Below are 20,909 nucleotides of genomic sequence, written 5' to 3'. Positions count from 1 at the left end.
TTGAAGCAGAGGTGTGGGCATGTGCTTGCATTTCTGTTTGGGGGGAGGGTTGTTTTCCAATAATAGGAATTAAGAAGGGGAGACCAAAAGCCATCTTTTTGTGGTGTTTTCCACAAAGAGAGACTTTCTTCAAAGCTGAACTTTATAAGGAAATCTAACACAAGGAAATAAACTTATCGAACTGGAAGTTCAACAAAAGGGGCAAAAAACAAGAGCAATGACAGCTCCAGCATTCCAACACAACTGTAGCGAAGAAATAATAAAAGGAGTAACAAAAGAGCAGACATATACCCAAGTTCTGAGTCTGACTGCAGCTGGAGCACTGAGGGGTCTGTGTCCCACTGCAGGGTCCTAATCGTGCAGCACAAAGGAAAAAGAACACAGAGAATTAACAAAAGGGGAGGGAAACAAACCAAACCAAACCATGTCATCATCAAGGCAATGGCATATACGATACATACACAGAACATCTCCCACTTCTTCGCCCGCACCCCTTCCATTTCCTGGTGCAAGGAAGACCCTGTGAATATCAAGCACAAGAGGAAACAAGGAGCCATCTTTTCCTTTGATATCTCTTTGATATTGGAAGTTATGGTTGTTTTCCTGGAAGGAAGCCCAGAGCTAAATATTCAAGTTCCACACCCTCCGCCATCCTTTTTTGTTTTGTTTTTTTCACTGAAGCTTGATTGATTTGAACATGTAACCTGTTTCACGTATCTCCGACACCCCAGAGCCTATCCGCACCTGGGAGCACCACGCATCTCCCGTGCAGTGAAGAGAACCAAATGTAAGTGTGCAAATGGACCAGAGCAGGAGCATCTGGGGAGTCTGGCCAGATGGAGCGTGACTGCAGGGCTTGAAGAATGACTGACTCCCTCTGGTCAGCTACTGCAAAATCATGCATTCGTTTTCAAGGACCATGGGTATTTTGGTGTTTTTATTTATATATTACACCAAGATGGTCTCCAGCCATACCATTTGTCTCTAAGATGCCAGGGAATGCCAGGGATATCTTACATCTTTTTACTATTTGAACACCAAAAAAAAAATAGCACAAAGTATCAATAGTTACCCAGGCTTTCAATTTCTCTTATTATTTCTCCTTCAAAATAAGAAGGGATAAATAGATCTTCTGTAAACAGAGGGCACACAGGACCCTTCTTGGGCAGACCTTTGCACATAGGCAGTTAAGGTGAATCAGGCAGGAGGTTATCTAGCAGGCAACTGATGGACAGCAGGGACTTTGAAGTCAGACATCTGAGATTCATATCTTGCCTCTGCAACTTATCAGCTTTGTGACATTGGGCATGTTGCATGAGTTCTCAACGCACTACTCTTGTGCTTCCTCTAAGTGTGGCCCACAGACCAGGAGCATAAGCATCTCTTGGAAGCTTGTTGCAAATGCAGAGATTCAGGTCTCACCCCAAACTCACTAACACCACACTAGTTTAATAAGGTCCCAGGCAATTCGTGGACACCTTAAAGTATGAGAAGCCCTGTTCCATTTCTTGTGCATTAGGATTTACCATAGGTTATGAGACAATTTATGACCTGGCCTGTAGTTATCTTCATAACTTATCTCTAACCACTGTCCACCTCCCTCCATGTGTCCTGTGTCCTCCTTAATGTTCTTCCCATGAGGAGCTGTGTGGCTCATCATGCCTTGGCTTAGTCCATGCCCTGGCTCAAATGTCACCTGCTCAGAGAGGTTTTCTCCTTATGCTGCCCTATCTCAAGTAGCACTTCTTTGTCACACTTATCCTTTTCTCTTATCCTGTTTTACTACCTCCACAGCACTTATATTTATTATATAGCAGTTCATTTATTACTGTTTGTTGTTTGATCTGGACTTAAGCCTCATAATGGTAACAGCAGTTATATCCTTAGATTACAGAGATATGTGCATACAACTCTGCCCGGCATACATGCTTATATAATACACTATTAGTTCAATCAATTGATAGATGGATGGATGGTCTCCCTCTGGTTTTCTAAAGGGATTACATACAATTATCCCTATAAAGCACAAAGTAACTAATTGATAAACAGTAGCTGCCCCTACTACTAATACATCCACTATAACTACTACCAAGGTTTCTTTGAGTCAATGCCCTACCTACGTGACAGACGTCACATAAGCTCTTCCTGAAGAGGTAACAGAATGCAGTGTCACAGCTTCTCTTATTACACTGGCTGTACTCTTCTTGTCCCCTTACCTGAATACTCTGAAAAAGTGACCACTAAAGTCCAATGAGAATACTAACTGGTCACTGTTTCTTAGAGTTTCTCAAACTTTAATGTGCATCCAGATATCTGGAAATATTATTAAAATGCAGATTCTGATTTAGTAGGTCTATGGCACTTCTAACAGGCTCCAGGGGATACAGACGCCAATAGTCTGTGGACCACACTTTGAGTAGCAAGGTCTGGGCTTAAATTTAAGTGGCTCACAAACTCTGACATGGATCAGAATGACCTGGAGGTCTTATTAAAATACAGAATGCTGGTCTCCAACCCCAGAAATTCTGACTCAGTAGATCTGGATCAGGGCCTGAGAATTTGTATTTTAACATGATCCCAGAAAATGCTTACAGCTGATCCTGGAACCACTTTTAGGCAATGACAAGGCTGGACTATTGCTTTCATTAGTCAGCAGATACAAAGTATCACTGATCCTCAAATATACCAGCATCTAAACACATGATTAACTCAAGCCTGGTCTCAGACCCAGACCACTTTCAGACCAACTAAATCAGAAAGTGTGGGGTGGGACACAGGCATCTGTGTTTTTGAAAACTTTCCAGGTGATTCTAATATGCAGCCAGAGGTGAGAACCACTGCCCTGGGCTCAGTCTCTGCTCAAGAAAAGCAGCCCTTCCTGATTCTGGACACTGACCCCTCCCCTCGTTTCAGATGGTAGAAGTTACGGCAATTCGTGTTTGCCATTCACATATCTCTGGGGAATCAAACCTTTTATCATTAAGGCATTTCTTTGGTTGTAGACAGCAGAGCAGCCTCTGGCTCTGGCTGACTGTGAGACACATTCCCTCATAAGGGGTGGAATCAAATACTTTGCCCTCAATTTGCCTTGAGGTTTCTGATGGAACAACCTTTATTGACCTTTTCCTCTTCTCCCAGGCAGGTGAAGAATGTGGCAGACCCCAGGAGGTCCGGCTGTTCCGTTAAATATCTGACAGCTCACCTGAACTCATTGTAACCCTTCAGAAGTAAAAATGATGATTCCATCAGAATCACTCCCTTAAGAGGTCCGCGGATTAGCAGTCTGACATTCGCATTTACTCAGCCAGAACAACAAAGGTGGTCTATGCAACTGACCTACCACACTTCTGCGCCACCCGCCCCCCACCGTCGCCCCCTGATCACACATATAGTATTCAGTAAAAGAAATCATCGTTATTGTCAGTAATGACCAGCGGGGTAAGGAGTCAAGCCAAGGATGCTACCTCATGTGCTAGTTTTCGTTTTTCCCTTATCATCTGTGGGGTGGTCAGACTTGCACAGAAGGCACTTTTTCTTTAAAAATGAACTTAAAGCAATACAATAAACAGGCAAAGGTTGCTTGTGTTTCCAAAGGTAGCCTAAGAAGGTGGGTTAAACTTTTGCTGAATTCCTTCTGTGAAAACTGGTGGAAAGACTTCTCCAGAGATGGCAGCACCTTGGAGAGGGCCCCGCTCAGGCCTAGAGTGGGGTTAGTGTTCCCAGCTCTGGTAAACACTGTGTCATCAGGAAAGTCTTCCGTTCTCAGTAAAACGAGGATACAGGCCTAGAGTCCCTTACAGGTCCTTTCTGTCTGATCTTTTAAAACACTGGATGATTATTAAACTGCCTTTCAGCTTTCTCTTCTCCGATTGGTATACTTTTATTTAACCAATTGACATAGGTCTTATTTCCAACCATCTTATCAAAGTTACTGTATCACTGAAAATAAAATCATGGTTTTATTTTGGACAGTTTTATTTCTTGGACAGTTTGAAACCTTACTAGGTAATTTATTTTTAAAATGAAAGAATTAGTGAAGTTTTAAGTAAATATATATATGGATATAATATACAAAATATTTTCATATAGAAATCACCCTGCTTACTATAGTATATTAGTTCTAGTTTTCAATCATTTTTGGAACAGACCAATCAATGCATACAGGGAGAAAATATTTTTCATAACAATCTTCATTTACCCATTCAATAAATATTAATTAAGGAGCCTAATGTGTAAAAATACTATGTTACATGATTAAAAGACTTCTCAAGGAAACTACCACACTTATAGAAAAATAAAGCATAAATAGTTTAGCAGAACAAGGCAGAAAGTAAAATATATCATGTAAGTGGCACCACAGGTGTGCTGTGGGACATGGGACTTGCGCTTAAAAATCTTACATTTTCGTAAAGGAATGAGGCATAAATATTTATACCTAATGATATACGGATAACATACACAAGGAAAGGTAGTTCTTATCACTTGTGTAGGGCCTGGTACAGTTTAAAGTTTCAATCAAGATTAGCTGAAAAAAAATAAATGCCATCAGAAAATTAATAATAATGATAGCTATGATTTCCTTTCAGTTAGTGTTTACCCCGTGCCAGCCAGCCTGGTGTTGGACTGTACTTTTATTAACCTTTAGAAGCCCGAGCAGGAAGACACTCTCCCTCTGAAAAGACCAGGGATTCCATTCAACTTGGTTTTTGAAGGATGGGGTATGATCTGAACATAACCAACTCACTTTCATCAGTGCCTAGTTTATTAAACTTAGGTGGCTGATTTAGTTTACTACATCTAAAAAGACTGTCATATTTTACATGCCAATTTACCAATTCATCATGAGAACAATAACTGCCAGCACAGCAATTATACAAGCCTCACAAAGTCTTCTCTCCTTGATGGCCAGCTTCCTGGGAAGCCAGATGAGTAGCAGTACCTTTGGAATCAGAACAAGGAGAGCTGATACAACTCCTCCTTCCCTATCCCCGACTGCGTCTACATCATTCAGCAAGGCCAGACATACGCCCTCACTGCTGCCAGTCTCCACTTTCCTGAATTCCTCTGATGGCCAACCGAACCCCTTGTGACTGATGTAATTGTTCCTAAAGGTCAATTGATTTTGTCCAGTGTTCCTTCATGGGAAACTATCCCGGTTTTATTTGTTTGCTTATGTTTAAGAGTTGCATTTGTCTGCATTGATCAGTTTTAGGTTATTTCTTGGGTTAACTCTCTGAGAGTCTAAGGGAGGATCTCTGATCTGTCACAGGGATCCTGCTGTTGGCACAGATCCTGAACGACCTAATAATTTCTTTCCTGCTCTGGACTAAGGAACATCATCATGGTTCTATGAGCCCAAAATTGGATTAGACATACCAATTAACGTCACATTTCACAACTCTGTTTCCAAATACCAGGTTACAGAAGTTTCCCGCATCGTGGAAAATAATCATTCACTTATTTGACTCTAAATGTGCCAGACAATGTAGCCTCCAGCATCTCAGCTAAAAAGGCCTACCATGTCACAGTATACAATTTGGGGTACAATTTGTTTTTAATACTCCTTTTAAGAATAGACAGAACCTCAAAATTCTTTGAATTAGCAGCGACCTACTACGAAACTAATAGAACTTTGCACTTCAAACCGTCTGTCAATTCATCACTATCATCGGTCCAATTTTATTTGCTCAGTTTCAGTTTATTAGATAGAGTGAAGTAGAAATTCAAAAAACAAAAATGAAACAAAAACAATCCCTGGCCATCTGTTGAAAGCATAATTCAGAAGTAAAAGATGATGTCCGGGGTGCATGTACTTTACTCGCTGAGTGGTTAATTTCTTCCTACGCAGCTATTACCAAAATAGCCAGGTTGGTGGTTTCCATTCTTCTTTCCACCTTTATTAGACCTTAGAATATAAAGCCTTAAAATTCTTCTCTAAAGAAGGTCTTTGCTCTTACTTCTTGTGGGCTTTGGTTATAAGGAAGTGATATCTGATAAATATTAGGAAGGCAGTGTTCTGTCATTTTTTTAATGCTAACACTCAATATGGTTGAGGCACTCTCATACATTGCTGGTGGCATTTAAAATTAGTACAGTTCTGGAAAGCAATATGCCAATATATAGCAAGAATCATGAACACAGAATTACTCTTGGACTGGTTTTACTTCCAGGAACTCAGCCTACAGAAATAAAACATTGCAAGCAATAATAGTAATAACAAAAATAATGGTGATGGTGGCTGTGGTGGTGGTGGTGATGATGATGATGATTGGTGGTGGTTCTATATGCAGTATCATGTCATCTGCAAATAGTGACAGTTTTATGATGATGGTGGTGGTGGTGGTGGTGGTGATGATGATGATGGTGGTGGTGGTGGTGGTGGTGGTGGTGGTGATCCTGGCGAGACCTCAAAATCATCAAATCCCAAGAACAATTTTAACAGGGCCCTTATTCTTTCGTACCCACAAAGATAGGCATTTCCCAATCAGTGTTACTTCTCCTCCACTTCTGTACTCTAACCTTCGGCGATCCCGTCATGTGCAAAGATCTTCTGCACAAATAACCCCAAAGTCCTGACGACCATTGAGCTCCAATTCCCACCTTTTCACTTGACTTTCAGACATATCCATCCGCACACCAAAGCCATTTCACCTTCCTTGTCTCATCGCTCTTTTGTGTCCTTTTCCATTCCCGCAACCCTCATTTCAGTCCTTTTCTTCAAACCAGTGGTTCCCCAAACTAGCCCTCAGTTCTCAAAAGCATTAAAAAACTGCAGCGTCCCAGACCTCACTTCAGACCTATGGCCCAGGTACCTGTGTTTTGAACAAACTCCTAATTAAATCCAATAAATAACCACCAGGTAAAGGAGCCAGGGATCTCAACTATCTCAAAGGTGATACTTATCTCCCAGTTTCAGTTTATTATTGCTCAGTAAAATGTATTCTACAACCCAGACTCCCCCATCTTTTTTTGTTTATGCCTGTCCCATCATCTGGAAACCCTTTTTCCTATTTCTACTTATCCAAAGCATGTGCATTCTTTAAGGCCCACCTCAAATGGCTTGCTCTCTAAATATATTTGTCCTCAATAACCTCATTCAGAAATAACTTGCCTTTCTATGAGACAAGAATAGAGAAATATCTGGGCCTCTTATTCCAGTTCTCTCTGCCAATCTATAATCTACTTGACCTCAATAGTAGCCCTGTATCAGGGTTTAAGACCAAGTCTGAAGATGGTCTGTAGGAGGTAATGAGCACTGTTACAAAGCCCAAGGGCCTCAGCATCAAGCCAAACACAGTGCTAGTCCCACTGACAGTTTGCCCTGAGCCCAATAAATGGATTTCTGCCTTGTTTCTGTAAGAAAATCGTCGCCTTGTACCTCAGTCCTATAACGACTGCCCATAGTTCTCCTCGAGGAAAGTCCACCTTCAAGTCATGTGCCCAGCAATCTTGAATTTCCTTGCTTTGGCCTGTGTCTTCATGCCTACATTCATCTTACATCCATCCTACCCAGATTTTTGCAAGCTGTGCATGCACATAAGTATGTGTGCACACACACACAAGCAAATCAATAGGTACATTTATCAAGTACCTAATATGCATTAATTTACAGGAAGCAGACTCTTTAGAAGTAAGAAGAATTCCTATTTGCATATTGCAGGCAGGTTTAACATTTAACATTTGTTGTGTATCTTGCACACAATAAATTCTCAACTATTTATTGAGTGACTAGATGAATGAACGCACAAACGGTCTTGACTTGCCCTTTCTGCAGGTAGGTATGAAGTGTTAGGGCAAGTTGAGTCCCAAAGAAGTAGTTTTTACTTTATATAAAAAAATGAAAGAATAAATCAGGGCATATCTACCCGATTCCCTTCATCTTTACCAAGGAATTCAATGTCATATGACATGATGTCACCACACAGTCCCAGTAAAATTTTCTGACTCACTTCCACATTGAAGGATAGCCTATCTTAAAAATTCTGACCATAATGCTGAAAAAGAGAAGTCCTACTAGCTTCTCTACCAAATGAACTTAGCAACTTTAGATCATCTCTGAAACACGTGCATTGGAACCCAACTTTTCACATTATATTTTTTTCTCTCTCTAAGTTGGAGAAACAGCTTGAGGACAGAATATTGAGCTCCCAAGTCCCAAAATTTCTCTGTCAAACAAAGCACTAGTCACTAATTAGATAAAGAAAACCCTTTGGGCCAATGTGACCACAGTGCCAAACAGATAATCTCTAGTAATGTCATACTCAAATATCTATTTTTCTGAGTGCCATTTCTAAAAGTAATATACTGAATAATTAGGACAGTTTAAAATCCAGCATATCACTCAATCTGTCTCAATCATTAACATGATATCAATTAATCAAGGATGGCATTTAAATAATGAGTTAATGTTTTACTTCCCAGTCTCAATTATTTCCTTCCTTAGGACTGGCAATGATGATAATAAAGATTTTCTGATGTTAAGAATAAAATTAGAACAGTGCAATGTATATTAATATCAGGCTATTTTTTAAAAGTCTTTTTCTTAATTTACTGTGTGAGAATCTTCCCTGATGCCTAACATCAAAGCCTTAAAAACAGAATGGACCACAATAAGCCATACAGGGAGTCCATTGGAGCTGGATTCAAAAAAGAAATGTTAAGACTTCCCAACACAGAGCTGCTGTCAAGCAGTTTCTCCGGAAGAAAGCTCAGCTGTGTCTTGCTAAAACAGATGCTTACTGTGCTACTATAACCGTATGGGTATACACAGCACACTCTCCCGAAGACAGAGGGATATCAAAAATGTTTAATCGGTCAATGTGCTACATAAAGAGAAAACCATATGGTGTACATTTTATTTTAATTTTCAAAGAGACTGCCTTTTAACCAGCCTTGAATCAGTGATATTGGTCTCCTTGAAGTCCAATTAGCTGGTAGCATCCCGTCGACTCCTCTTTACATAATGATAAAGAATTTTGTATATACAAAATTTTAATAATCTTATTAAATTTCCTCCAATTTGTCACATTCTTTTATTGTACCTTTTCACCTTTACTAAAACCTCCTTATTGTATTCGCTTTGGCCCCTGATTCATCAGAGCACCACAGAAGACAGTGATGCCACCAAAAGTCCTTTGAAGCTGATGTAGTCCCAGAGGATCCTATGGACTCTGACTGGATAAAGATGAAAGTCCCAAGGATTTTCTGTTGGGCATTAAGCCCATGTGGTCACGTACCACAATTTTCTCCACTGGAATCACTGAGAAAAGACAGTGGTAACCAGGTGCTGCAAGCACACTTTGACCATGAACGAATTATTCTAATTTCCTTAATTGAGAGTTCACTAGGCAGTAGATCAGGGAATGGCAGAGTTTATCAAATGTCTGCATTCTACCAAAGTAGTCTGTCAATGGGAAGTTTAACTATACGGGGGCCTAGTGTTCAAACTGAGCAGCAGAAGATATGCAGACATTTGTACCTTTGTCCTAAACTCTAACCTGGAGTACACATGGAGCTGAAAGCCTAAGTGACCTCTAATCCTTTCCCTTTGTACTTTTGTTCCCCTGTTCAGTGTTTCAAAAAACGTTTCTTCATCTACTGCATTTAGGTCTCCTTGAGTGGGACCTCACTCCATAGATATAAGGGTTTTGGTTAATAGACGTTCATTGCTGGGAAGACAGGCATCAATTTTAAATACAAATGGAATTATGTTATAATTGGGAAAATCTGAAGATAGTGTAGAAATTAAATAAGATGAAAATGTATTAAAATGGAAAAATAGAGATACTTGATTAGAAAAACATGTTTGACAGTTTGCATAGTATGGTATCATGTATCATACAAATAGTGATATATGTATATCCTATATATATCTACATATATATGGATAATGCTAGATTCATTCAACAAACATTTATCAAATACCTACTATATGGGTACAACCTCAAATATCACTTACTCCCTGCCCTAAAAGAACTTGTCATTTCCTGAGAAAGAAGACCTATATTCAACTAAACATAAATCATTCTTCTTTTCTTCTTTAAGGGCTATGAAGTAGTAAATGCTTCACCCCTGTGTATAAAAGATGTAGGCTATTGGTTTGAGGTTACTATTCTTTATCATACAGAGAAAATATTTCCATTCTTAGTTTACTAAGTTTTAAAATATGGTAATAGATGTTTAAATTTCTCAAGTACCATTTAAGTATATGTTACAATGGTTGTTTTCCCTCTTTGATCTTTTCATATGCTGAATTATGGTAACACTTTTTTCCTATACTAAAATATCTTTGAGTTTTTAAATCAATCCTAAATTAATCACAGCATAGTATCCCCTTAATGTTGTGCTGGATTCCAGTTGCATATAGTATATTTAGGACTTTCTACATCTATGTTTCTAAGTAACACTAGTCTTTCAAATGTTTTATTAATAATATTGAGTTTGTATTTGCCCAATATGATTAGTAGCTGTGCAATGACTAATTAGTTTTACCAAAAGTGATTAAAAGTAAAATACTATAAATGTAAACTGTAAAGAAGAGGGCCATAACAAAAGGAGCAGAAATTGCAAAATAAGTTGCGATACTCTAAGTTTGAAAAAATTAAACCACACTACTATAATTGAAAATTTATTATATATTTCAACTCTCCAGTCACTCATTTTAAAAAAATTAACCGTTTTAAAAATTAATAAAAGGAATTTTGTTATACTTGATTTTTTAAAAGCGCTATTTTAACCTTTTCTTTATAATAGGATACATTAAGCATGCCAATTTGCAAATTAACCACTTACAGGGAGTTATATAAGAAATGTTTGCAATTTGACTCTGTAAAGAAAATTTTAGTTTTGGTTTGAAATTTTGGCAAATGAATGACAGAATTTATGTGCAACCTTAGTTAAGACCAGAAATGTTAATTTTATTCCTATGTTATCATTTGAAAGATTTTCCATTTCTCAGAGAGTCCAAATTCCACACAAATAGGCAAATCTATGAGATAGAGTTATATTCTTAGGAATTACCAAGCTCTTTTCCCAGTCTCATGTTTTATGAAGTGTTAAAATTAATTGTAATTGTTTCAGGGATATTTCTTCTACAGAAAAAGACATTCCAAGTGAAATTTTAAAAACAAATATAATTTTATTCTGAAATTTAACTCCCATATCTATTTTACGAAAGCAAAAACATAAATTTGCATGGAATTTTCCTAAGTTCAAAACAAGGGCAACATCTACTAAGCTATTCCCAATACCTTCTCCTTAAGCAAACTTTGTGCTATTTTTCTGAAAAATCATTTCCTCAGTGCCAGTTTTCTTTCAATCCTATGAAATTTACATTTAGCAAGGGATTTATCCACTGACTTCTAGTTGTCTCTTCTTGCCAGAACATTCCTATAAAGAATTGAAGCTAGTTGGAGTTTGTGGGGGGCAGGAGTGGGCAACACTTCTTCCAAAGTGATTTCTTAAGTTAAAAAAAAAGAAAAATCATGTAAGAAGAAGGAAGAAATGAAGAGTGATGTTCTCTGAGAAGGAACAATTGCTACTGTACCCACAAGGCTAACGGCGTAAGTCAGCTTTCTCCAGAAAGTTTTCAAAAGGGCTCATCAACTGTGAGCACAGTCACCGAGTTTAATGCTGCCAACTGTACCCTTAAAGCTAATCCTTAATGACATAACACCATCATTATAAAGAAAGAGGCAAATATATTAACTTAATGATAGACCAATGGACCTTCTAGAATGTGATTATATTGTGCCAGCTCTTATATAAATGTGAGATCTTACATAAGTGTGTTATTATTACTTTTTTCCCCCTCAAAGACCTTTGAAGTGTTCAAAGCAAAATATGAGAGAAGACATGTGCTGCCCCAAATCACGAAGGCGATTTGCTAAAATAAACCAGCCTGGTGCCCACAAAAACCTCTACTTTCATTCTTCTCAAATTGGAAGCAATGTCCACTGGTTTGAAAAGACCAATCAAAACAAAATACATTCTCAAGTCTGAAACAAACCAACAGGCAGATATGGGTGATATAATACCAGTCTTACATGCTGATTTCAGAAAGCAAAAAAAAAGAACCCTACAGTTCAGGCTAATACCAGACTATTCTCATTTCCATATTTTTCTCTACCAAAATTGCCTCAGCCTACAGGGAAACGATGCACTTTCAGAAGATAATGCTTATGATAATGTGTTAAGTGAAAAAAGAAAAATGCAAAATTATATACCTCTCCCCCAGAAACACATGTAGTAGCAAGAAATATACACAGGTAAAGAAGGATTGACAAGGCGAAAGCTGATTTGTTAGGAATTGTAGTACTGTAGATGATTGTTTTTTCTCTTATCTGAGATTCATTAAAGCATTTTATGACTTTTTTTTAATTAAGAGTCAAAGACAGAGGTTACAAATTGCCAACCTGCAGCCCAAATCCGGCCCACAACCACTTTTAACAAAGTCATTAACATTTAACATTTAGGAGATTGTTACATAAATTCTTGAATTTTTAGCTTCTCGTGAAAAATTGAGAGATGTGGAAAAACTGGGTTCATATTCCCACATGAGTTCAACCAGCCTGGGCTGTGAGGAGACCATCTGGCCTTTATAAATAGAGTGCTTTATAATTCAGTTGCCACAGGATGCCACACCCCACTCATTTATATCACCTGCCTATGAGCACCTGCATGTGGGAATCCTGGTGAAGGCAAATGAATTAAGAAAGTTACCATGACTCCACGCATATATTAATTAGAGAATATCTGTATCTGCTTTCAGAAGTTACATAATCTTTGAGTAGACATAGTGTAATAAAAACTTGGCAAGTGACACACAAAATGGAGCAGTCAACCCTGATGATCACAATTAGTAATAATAATAAAAATACTTGAGGGACAAATTAGTTGACTCTATTGAGCAAACAAAGAAGTTGCTTGAAAAATTAAATTTAGGGTTAGAACATTTCAGTGTTCTATTCACAAAGATTTAACAGTGGTATGATTTTTTTAGGCTTTTTTTTTTTTTTTTTTTTAATTGACATCCTACAATGACCATTGTAAAGAGACAATTCTTACCTTGTTAATGGTCCCAGGTCGCCTGAGTCTTGGCTTCCAGCTTCACTGGGAGTGCTCGCTGATTTCGAGGAGGGAGACATAGGGGTTGGGACTAAATAATGAAAATAACAGGTATCCCATGTTAAAAAATGCAGCGACTGCACTGGAGAAGAGCAGTGTCAGACAAATCAAAACAAATGCGCCCAAATTAAAAAGTGGTAGTATGGCCAGGAGAAATTGAGATGGGATAAGGGGGAAAAAAAAGGAAAGAAAAGGAAGAAAGTCGAGTGAATTTTTTATATTTTGGAAATTAAAATTTGAAATGAATTTAGACAGAACTTAGAGATTCTAAGGCCATGTCCACCTTAACGAAGTAAAATGGAGAATTAAAATAATTATCCAGATACTTTAAATCAAAGATCTCTCTAGTATGAACTTTCCAAATAATTCTAACTCTCCACTTTATTTTGTTAGCATAGATGTGACCTATTAAAAAATAAAATGGAGTGTCTATAAAATTTTAAAATAGATTGAAGTGATTCTGGATAATTTAAATAGTCAAGAAGAGTCAAAAGAGTCTGTTGTATGTCTGCATTTGGAGGGAAATCGATCTTCTGTGAATCATAAACTGTATTTGTTATTGAGAAACTAAGTGACAGATAGAGAAAGGGTAAATGTTGAACCTGGTAATTTAAAAATCTCTTTCAAAACAAAGGAAAATGCCAGGATGCTTTATTTTTACATTTAATTATTAGTTTCATCCCATTGTACTGTTTACTGTGTTTGGGACTTGTGTTCCTTTGCTTCTGGCAGCTCTAGAAGGCAGTGCCGTGTTCACGTAAGTAAACCGCCATTCTGAAGACAGGAGAAGCAAGGTCAAAGATTGAGGTCAGTGCAAGCTGAAAATCTGAGAGCAAGAATAATAAAAGCAAGCTAAAGAAAAATTCAAGTGTATTTTTTTTTCTCTACCCTTCAGATACAAACCAAATGTCCCTCAGATAGAAGCTGCACCAAAGAGCCAAGATGGCTCCAGGCCAGACGAATTCAACGGGTTCTCAATATCACACATGCCAATGAAGTCATATGGGCAGAAAGAAACTTCATTTCATGAGTGTAGATTCCCATTTGGTTTCAATCATGTGCAATTTCCTTTTATTTATTTAATAGGGTAAAGGATTTAACTGTTTTATCCAAATCCTATAACACAAGTGGCAGATCTGTCAAGAAACTAGGAATTCTCATGTGGTCCCCCAATTAATTCACTGATTATCCTCTGCAATAAGTCAGAGGGTAAGTCAGAGAGATGAATGACAAGTGAAAATAGAGTCCACCCTTGCCAGAACCTGTTGATAGGGATTCAGGGATAATTCAAAATGTGGACACGGCTTAGGGAGAGTAAACTGTTTTGTTCTTAAAGTTTAATTGCTGGTTTTATGTTGGGTAGGGGAGAACAGGACATACTACTATCATGTTTAACCAGTGTCTACATTGTAACAGAATTTCCAAGACTACTTTGAGGCAAAAATACAACTGATTACAATATGTCCAATTGATATCACACATCAACTAAGTACTAAAAAGTTTGTCAACCTCCTTGAAGAAGGTCCATCAGTATCCCATAGGTTACGTCTTCCATACCATAAAGAAGCTAAACAAGATTATTGACATCTAATTGGGGCTTATTATATCATTGTTAGACATATGACTTTACCTACTACAAATCAAAGTTGAGTATAAAATGCTTTTTCATGGTGTTTTCATTTTGTGTGTACATATTAAATTATATCCAACAATATTTAATAATTTGCAGGCTCATTATATATTGTTTTTTCTTATTTACATTAATGTAAATACTTATCTTTTTTTGTACATAGGATAATTTTTGTTCTTAGTTTAAGTGACCATGGAAATAAATGGGAATTTATTTTAATATAAAATTAATGGTAGAATTAAAGAAAAACAAACCATTTTTAAAGGAACTATTATTGTCTTTATTTATATGTATTGTTTTTCAAGTTTTTTAAACTATATTGCATATCATGTAATTTTATGCACACTCTAGGACTACTCTGAAATGTCAGGAAAACAAACAGATAAAGAAAAAAAAATAACTTCACATGAGAGATACACAGTTAAATGACAGAAAAAAAAACCACGATATGTACCTTCAACACAAATAAAACAAATAGTTCAATATCTAAATCCTAGTAATGAAATGAGATCATGGACAATTAACTAGGAATGAATGAGTTGGAAGAGGGGTATTGCAGTGAAAATGCCAATTAACAATGAAACCAAGACATACAATAGAATCAAATAAAACTTGTTAGTTAGCTGCTAATCTGTCAGCATTTTAGGTTTTCCTTCAACTTTCCCACTGAGCATTCTATTTTCAGCATGGAATAACTATGCCTGTGGTGGTTATGAAATTCATAACCAGATTCACAGTATTTAGGTTGGCAGAGCGGTTGGAATTCAGCAATGGAAATAAAGAATAACTGAAGAAAAAAATTCCAGAATTTCTTGTATTTACCATGTGGCAACCCGTTTAGCAAGTATAAAATAATCTAACGTAACACAGTGGAGACGGTTGACCATATAATCAGTCAATAAGCAACCAATTGCTAACAACTCTACATACAACCTGTCGTCCCTTCTCCTTCCAGCCCCTCAATTCCAAAAATAAATAATCTGAACCATAAGCCACAGAACTTCTTTAAAAATGAAAAAGAAAAAGAAAAAAAGAAAAAGAATAGTAAATGTCGGACATGGTGTATCCCGTGCAAGTCGAATTTAAGGAAATAATAAATAACACAAAGCCCTTTTAAGTACCTAGAGGGGGCTCCGGGGATATGCCAATGCTCTGCAGCAGGGCCTCTGTCTCCCGGCGCTTGCGATCCAGGTCAGAGTCGTCCTGAACAGGTTCCTTCTTCTGCTGCATATCAGCCTTTAAAAAGTAGACGCCAGTAACAAGAGTTAATAACAGAACTAAATGTATGCTTTTCCTGGCGGAAACTGAAAATGGTAAATGCCTGGCTGTGAAGACCAGGCCAAAGCCCTAAATAGATATGACCATGTGTATAAAGGATGAAAAAAAAAACACTGTAATTGCTCCATTTAATAATTACTAACCCAGTGCTTTCTCTGCTGGTTGAATATTTTTCCTGCTTCTGTCACATGGCATAAAAGTTTCTTTCTCTCACAAGTTTTGGAAGAAACCATCAAGACAAAATATTTCTAACTGGGATATAAATTTTTTAAAAATTTCGTCTGCTTTTGAGACGCCCCTTGTCCCTTCTGGGAAACATACTATCAGTTCTCGGGGAGTGTGTGTTTGTAATATTCATGCTCCATGTTTGAAATTATGCAAACAAGGTATTATTGGGATCTGACTAAAAAGTAAAATTAGTTATGAAAATCTGTAACTGTAAAATACGCTATTTGTTTCAGTAAATCTAAGTTTATCATGATTTAAAATAAGCTAGGCTAAAATCTAATTATTAAGTCATGTGAACGATATTGATGTCTCGTTACTTAATTCTGACTTTCATAGGCTTCTATTATACATATTAACTAAAAAGAGAAAATTAATGCGTCAAAAATATAGAATAAAAAAATCATTTAGAAGAACTTCTTTTTCCAGATTCTATTTAAAAATAAACCACATTTTGTATGTGAGCCTCTTATAGTCAGATCCTATGCCAGTTTGTATTTTCACAGGACAGTAACAAGTCAGAATACAGGTTAAAGAAGGTTAACAGCAGGACTCGGGTTATTAAACATTAAGGTCTTTTTTCTTTTTCATAACACAGTTACTTCTTAAGACAAGGCATTTATTTGCCCCAAGTCTGAAACATGATAACATCCTATTTGATGTGCAGCTACCTCACAAGAAAGCTTTGTGAGTTTACAGAAGTGAAGCTGCCTTAAAGCTTGTCAAAAGCAAATTATCCAGTTATCAGACACACCTTCCTTCCTAGGGGCAAGTTTGGCACCTGAACAGGCATATTACCTCCTTCAGGAATGCAGAGTACGTTGCAAAGCAGTGAAGCATAATTTATGTCTTAGCATCTAAAGCAGAAAAAGTTCATGCAAATTTTTACTTAACTCCCAGACGGTAAACTACACCCTGATAATAAGCAAAATGAATCTTTGTACATAGTTCTGAGCTCAACACTTCTGTTGTTATTTGCCTCAGGCTTAAAAGGCACTGATATTTTTGAAGTCTATCTGTCAGTAGAGGGAAAACTGCCATTATGGAGGTCAATAGGGACTAATGAGAGTACGAGAGGGTTTTGAGCACTCCAAAATTCTGAAATGGCAGTTTAATCTCTATCAGGGAAGATATCACAGTTCACGTTCTTTTCCAATTTTAACATTTAAACTACTGGAGCAAGTTTCAAAGTTTATGCATACAACGAAGGCGAAGACAGAACTGAGAAAAGGGACTTGCAGAGTGAAGATCTGTATCAACATTCACATCATAAAGTTAAAAGAAGAATGGGAGACAAAGGGGAGAAATGAAAGAAAAGGGAATTACTATAGCAGCTACTGAAATACAAATGAAAAACTAAAGCAAGCAAAATTCATCTTAGCCAATATGGAATAGTTTGAGTGTTATAATAGTTAAGCCATGGCTGGACTATCGGCTTTACTGAGAGCGGATGTGTGTTTATTCTGTTCATCACTATATCCTCACGTCTAGATCAGGGCCGGACACATAGTAGATGCTTAAAAAAAAAAAAAGTGTTGAATGAATGAATGAATATCTGCTTTTGGTAAGTGTTATTCTACCGCTATAGAATCTTAGAATGACATAGTATTCAGGCCAATTTCTACCAACTGGACCCCATTCAGAAAGCCCCTTTACAACACCACCGTGAGGAGTCACCTAAACTTCCAGTGACTCCATGCTCATAACAAAACCATTTCTATGTTCTAGGATCAAAAAATAAAAAATCATCTTTAACCTTTCCTTATTCTTTCAACAAAAATTTATTTGACAACAGAGTGCCAATGATGAATCTGAGAAGTTCTAATGCAGCTTATAGAGAGTGAACAGAAAAAGATCTGCCTAATCTTTTCCTTTTGAATAAACTTAGGGCATATTATCTATAATTTTCTGTCATGTATGACCTATGCAGAAAGGCACAAAATCTGTTGTTGTTTTTTTAAATTTATTTTAACTTTAATCATTCAAGAAACATACTAAAGGGTAAATCACAGGTTAACATCCATAACCATATATTCTGCAAATAAAGTTCACCTGAACTCCAGCTCTAAAATTTCACTCCCACAATACAAGGCACCTCTACAACTCATTCCCTGCCTTCCGTCTTTTCTAATCCTTCAGGAAACAGGCAATATAATGACATATATTAATAAGGACAAATGTCCATCTGGATGTAACATAAGCTTAGGAAAGCTATGAACACATTCAAAGTTGACCACGAAAAATGCAAAATTAGGTAACTGGGGTTTATTGGAAATAAAGGCAGTCCTATCTGTCACCAAATAGCACCTTAAAGTAAACTATGTTACTTCATCCAAGACAGCTACACCAAGTGCCCTAATCATGAAACTCTTGATTTTTTCCATGTAAATACTACAGAATCCTAATATGTTTTAATGACTCAATAAGGAGTGATTTCACAGTATTAATAATTTAAAAATATGCTAAAGATGTTTTCCTCAGCCAATGATATTTCTATTTGTGTAGAGTAATCACAGCTAAGACCTAGAGAGGATAATCGAAGAAAGAAAAATTACCAACTGAGAATTATCAGTCACTTTTCCAAAGACAGCTCTGTGGTTATTAGAGGAACAAGTGAGGACAGGCCAGGAAACCTCTGTCCATCATACCTTGCAGCAGTTTGGCAGAAGGCCAAGGACAGGACAAAACTTCAGGGTGGCCCCGTTAAGAACACCTCACTGCATTAAAGGCAATTTTTCATGAAATTGGGTCTGTGTCTTAAATGGTGGCCACTATATTTACTTTAAAATCAGATTTCATCCATAATACCACAACCAAGTAAGCAGTTGACATCCAAAGGAGCAGAGAGTGGTAATTTTATACATGTACACAGTTTTCTGGGTTCCGTGGAGACAATCAACCTGGGTGGTCCCAATTCGCACTAGTTTTCAGTCATGGCAAAACTAGCTACTCAGACTAGCATTGAAAGAGCATTTTGTTTCCCTTTTTTTTCTAGATTTGTTTTATTTGCAATATAAGCCTAAATAGTTAAATATCAAACCTATAAGGCTAAAGCTACGTCTAACTCTCCATAAACAACATAAAAAGTAGAAAATCTTAAACTTAGGAGTCAATGACAGTGGCCAGTTGACGAGGGCATCCCAAAGACTCAGGATCAAATTTCCAAGGAAATTTGTACAAAGGAATTTCAGATGTGTGGGAAGGATGTCAGTGACCAGCACCTCAGATCTGCCCTAACTAGTTATGTATACACTCATTCACTCATTCGTCCATTCTATAATCCTTGACCGAAGGCCTATTCTAGTGGCAGGATCTACGCTAGATACCGACTCAATGATGAAAAATATCCAGCCTGTCCTCAAAAGCTTGTACTCTATTATAAGAGAAAGACAGGTGAGGAGGCAAATATAATGCTTTTGTGCTAAATGGTGTTTGATAAGGTCAAGGACAGGGAGCAGGACTAACTCAGTCATAGATGCAAAAAGGTATCAGAGAAGGCTTTCGGGAGGATGTGACATTTAGATGAGCACTGAAAGACATGTAGTTAACAGTCAAGTGAAGGACAATAGAGAGAAGTAGAAGAAAGGCAAAAGTAGAGGAAGGAGAAAATTCACAAACTCTCTGTCAAGAGGGAACAGGGCCCCCAGGTGATATGCAAGTGGCTGAGTCTGGCTGGCATGCAGATTCTAGGGAGAAAGAAAGGGAGAGAAAAAGAGTGCTGTGTCTGTTTGGGACCTGATGATCACTGTCAGTTGAGGAAGGGGGGTGGTGAAAGAATGATCCCAGGCTTCTGCTTTGGACAACTAGCTAGAAGGGTCCCTTCCTGAGACTGGAGATAAAAGTGGGCTGCCCACAAGGCTTTGGCCTCTGGGGCTTAAGAGCATTTGAAAAAGAAAAATCAGAATAGATTACTTCCAGGTTCTTTTCAGCTACAAAATGCTATAATCCCAGGAAACTAGGGCCCTTGAATTATAAGATCCTTACAATAACGGGGTATTTTTGGAAAATGGAATCACCAGCAGGGACGGCGATGAAAGGAGGCAGCCAGTCTATAGGACTGTATTCTCCTACTCTGATAGCTGATCCCAGGAGCAGAGTGATGGCTGTTTCTTACTAACCGGTTTATCTGTGTCTTTCACTGTTCTACAGTATCTCCTGGGTCCTCTCAGAACTTGTGAGGAAGGCACTACTCTTTTCTCCATTTTACAGAAGGGAAACAGGTTCACAGAGGCCCCAGACCCCTCAAGGCCATTCTGTGAAGGCCAGAGCCAGGTTTCCCAGCCATGTTCAACTCGAAAGCCTCTGTGATAACCACTGAGTTTTACTGCCTTCTGTCTTACAGCCCCGGCTGCTCAGACAAACCAAGTCTTCAGTCTACAAAAGGTGCTTAGACTGAACTGATCTTTGTGGGGGGGAAGGGAGGGGCAGATTGCCAAGGGACAAGATTTAAAGCCAGGCAAATTTTAAAGATGTATAGTCCAGTGGATCCTCAAATCTGGCTTCGTTTGGATATTTTAAATTAAAAACTCTGAAATGGGAGACTATGATTCTGTGTTACCATGGGAGTCCATAGAACAGAGTCAGAACAGCACAGAAAGGAAGAAACTAAGACGACAGGACTCTAATTCCAGTACTAGGTAGCCCCAGGAAT

The 20,909-nt window shown here is 37.7% G+C and overlaps 1 protein-coding gene across 5 annotated transcripts in view; it reads right to left on the bottom strand.

Moving 5' to 3' along the window:
- Positions 1-20,909, bottom strand: part of DYNC1I1 (dynein cytoplasmic 1 intermediate chain 1) — a 277,262-nt gene that overhangs the window by 225,925 nt on the left and 30,428 nt on the right. For 2 of the 5 annotated variants that reach the window (XM_006911921.1, XM_015589426.1), the window contains exons 3-5: positions 15,877-15,991; positions 13,066-13,156; positions 292-351 (exon numbers count right to left, since the gene is read on the bottom strand). In XM_006911921.1, coding sequence (XP_006911983.1) covers positions 292-351; positions 13,066-13,156; positions 15,877-15,991 — 266 coding nt within the window. Of the gene's footprint in view, positions 1-291; positions 352-13,065; positions 13,208-15,876; positions 15,992-20,909 lie in introns of all 5 variants that reach the window. The other 3 variants (XM_006911920.1, XM_006911922.1, XM_006911923.1) reach the window with 3 other exon arrangements.

This window comes from Pteropus alecto, unplaced genomic scaffold (assembly GCF_000325575.1).
Source record: "Pteropus alecto unplaced genomic scaffold, ASM32557v1 scaffold21, whole genome shotgun sequence".
Taxonomy (NCBI): domain Eukaryota; kingdom Metazoa; phylum Chordata; class Mammalia; order Chiroptera; family Pteropodidae; genus Pteropus; species Pteropus alecto.
This window is presented reverse-complemented; position numbering and strand designations above follow the sequence as displayed.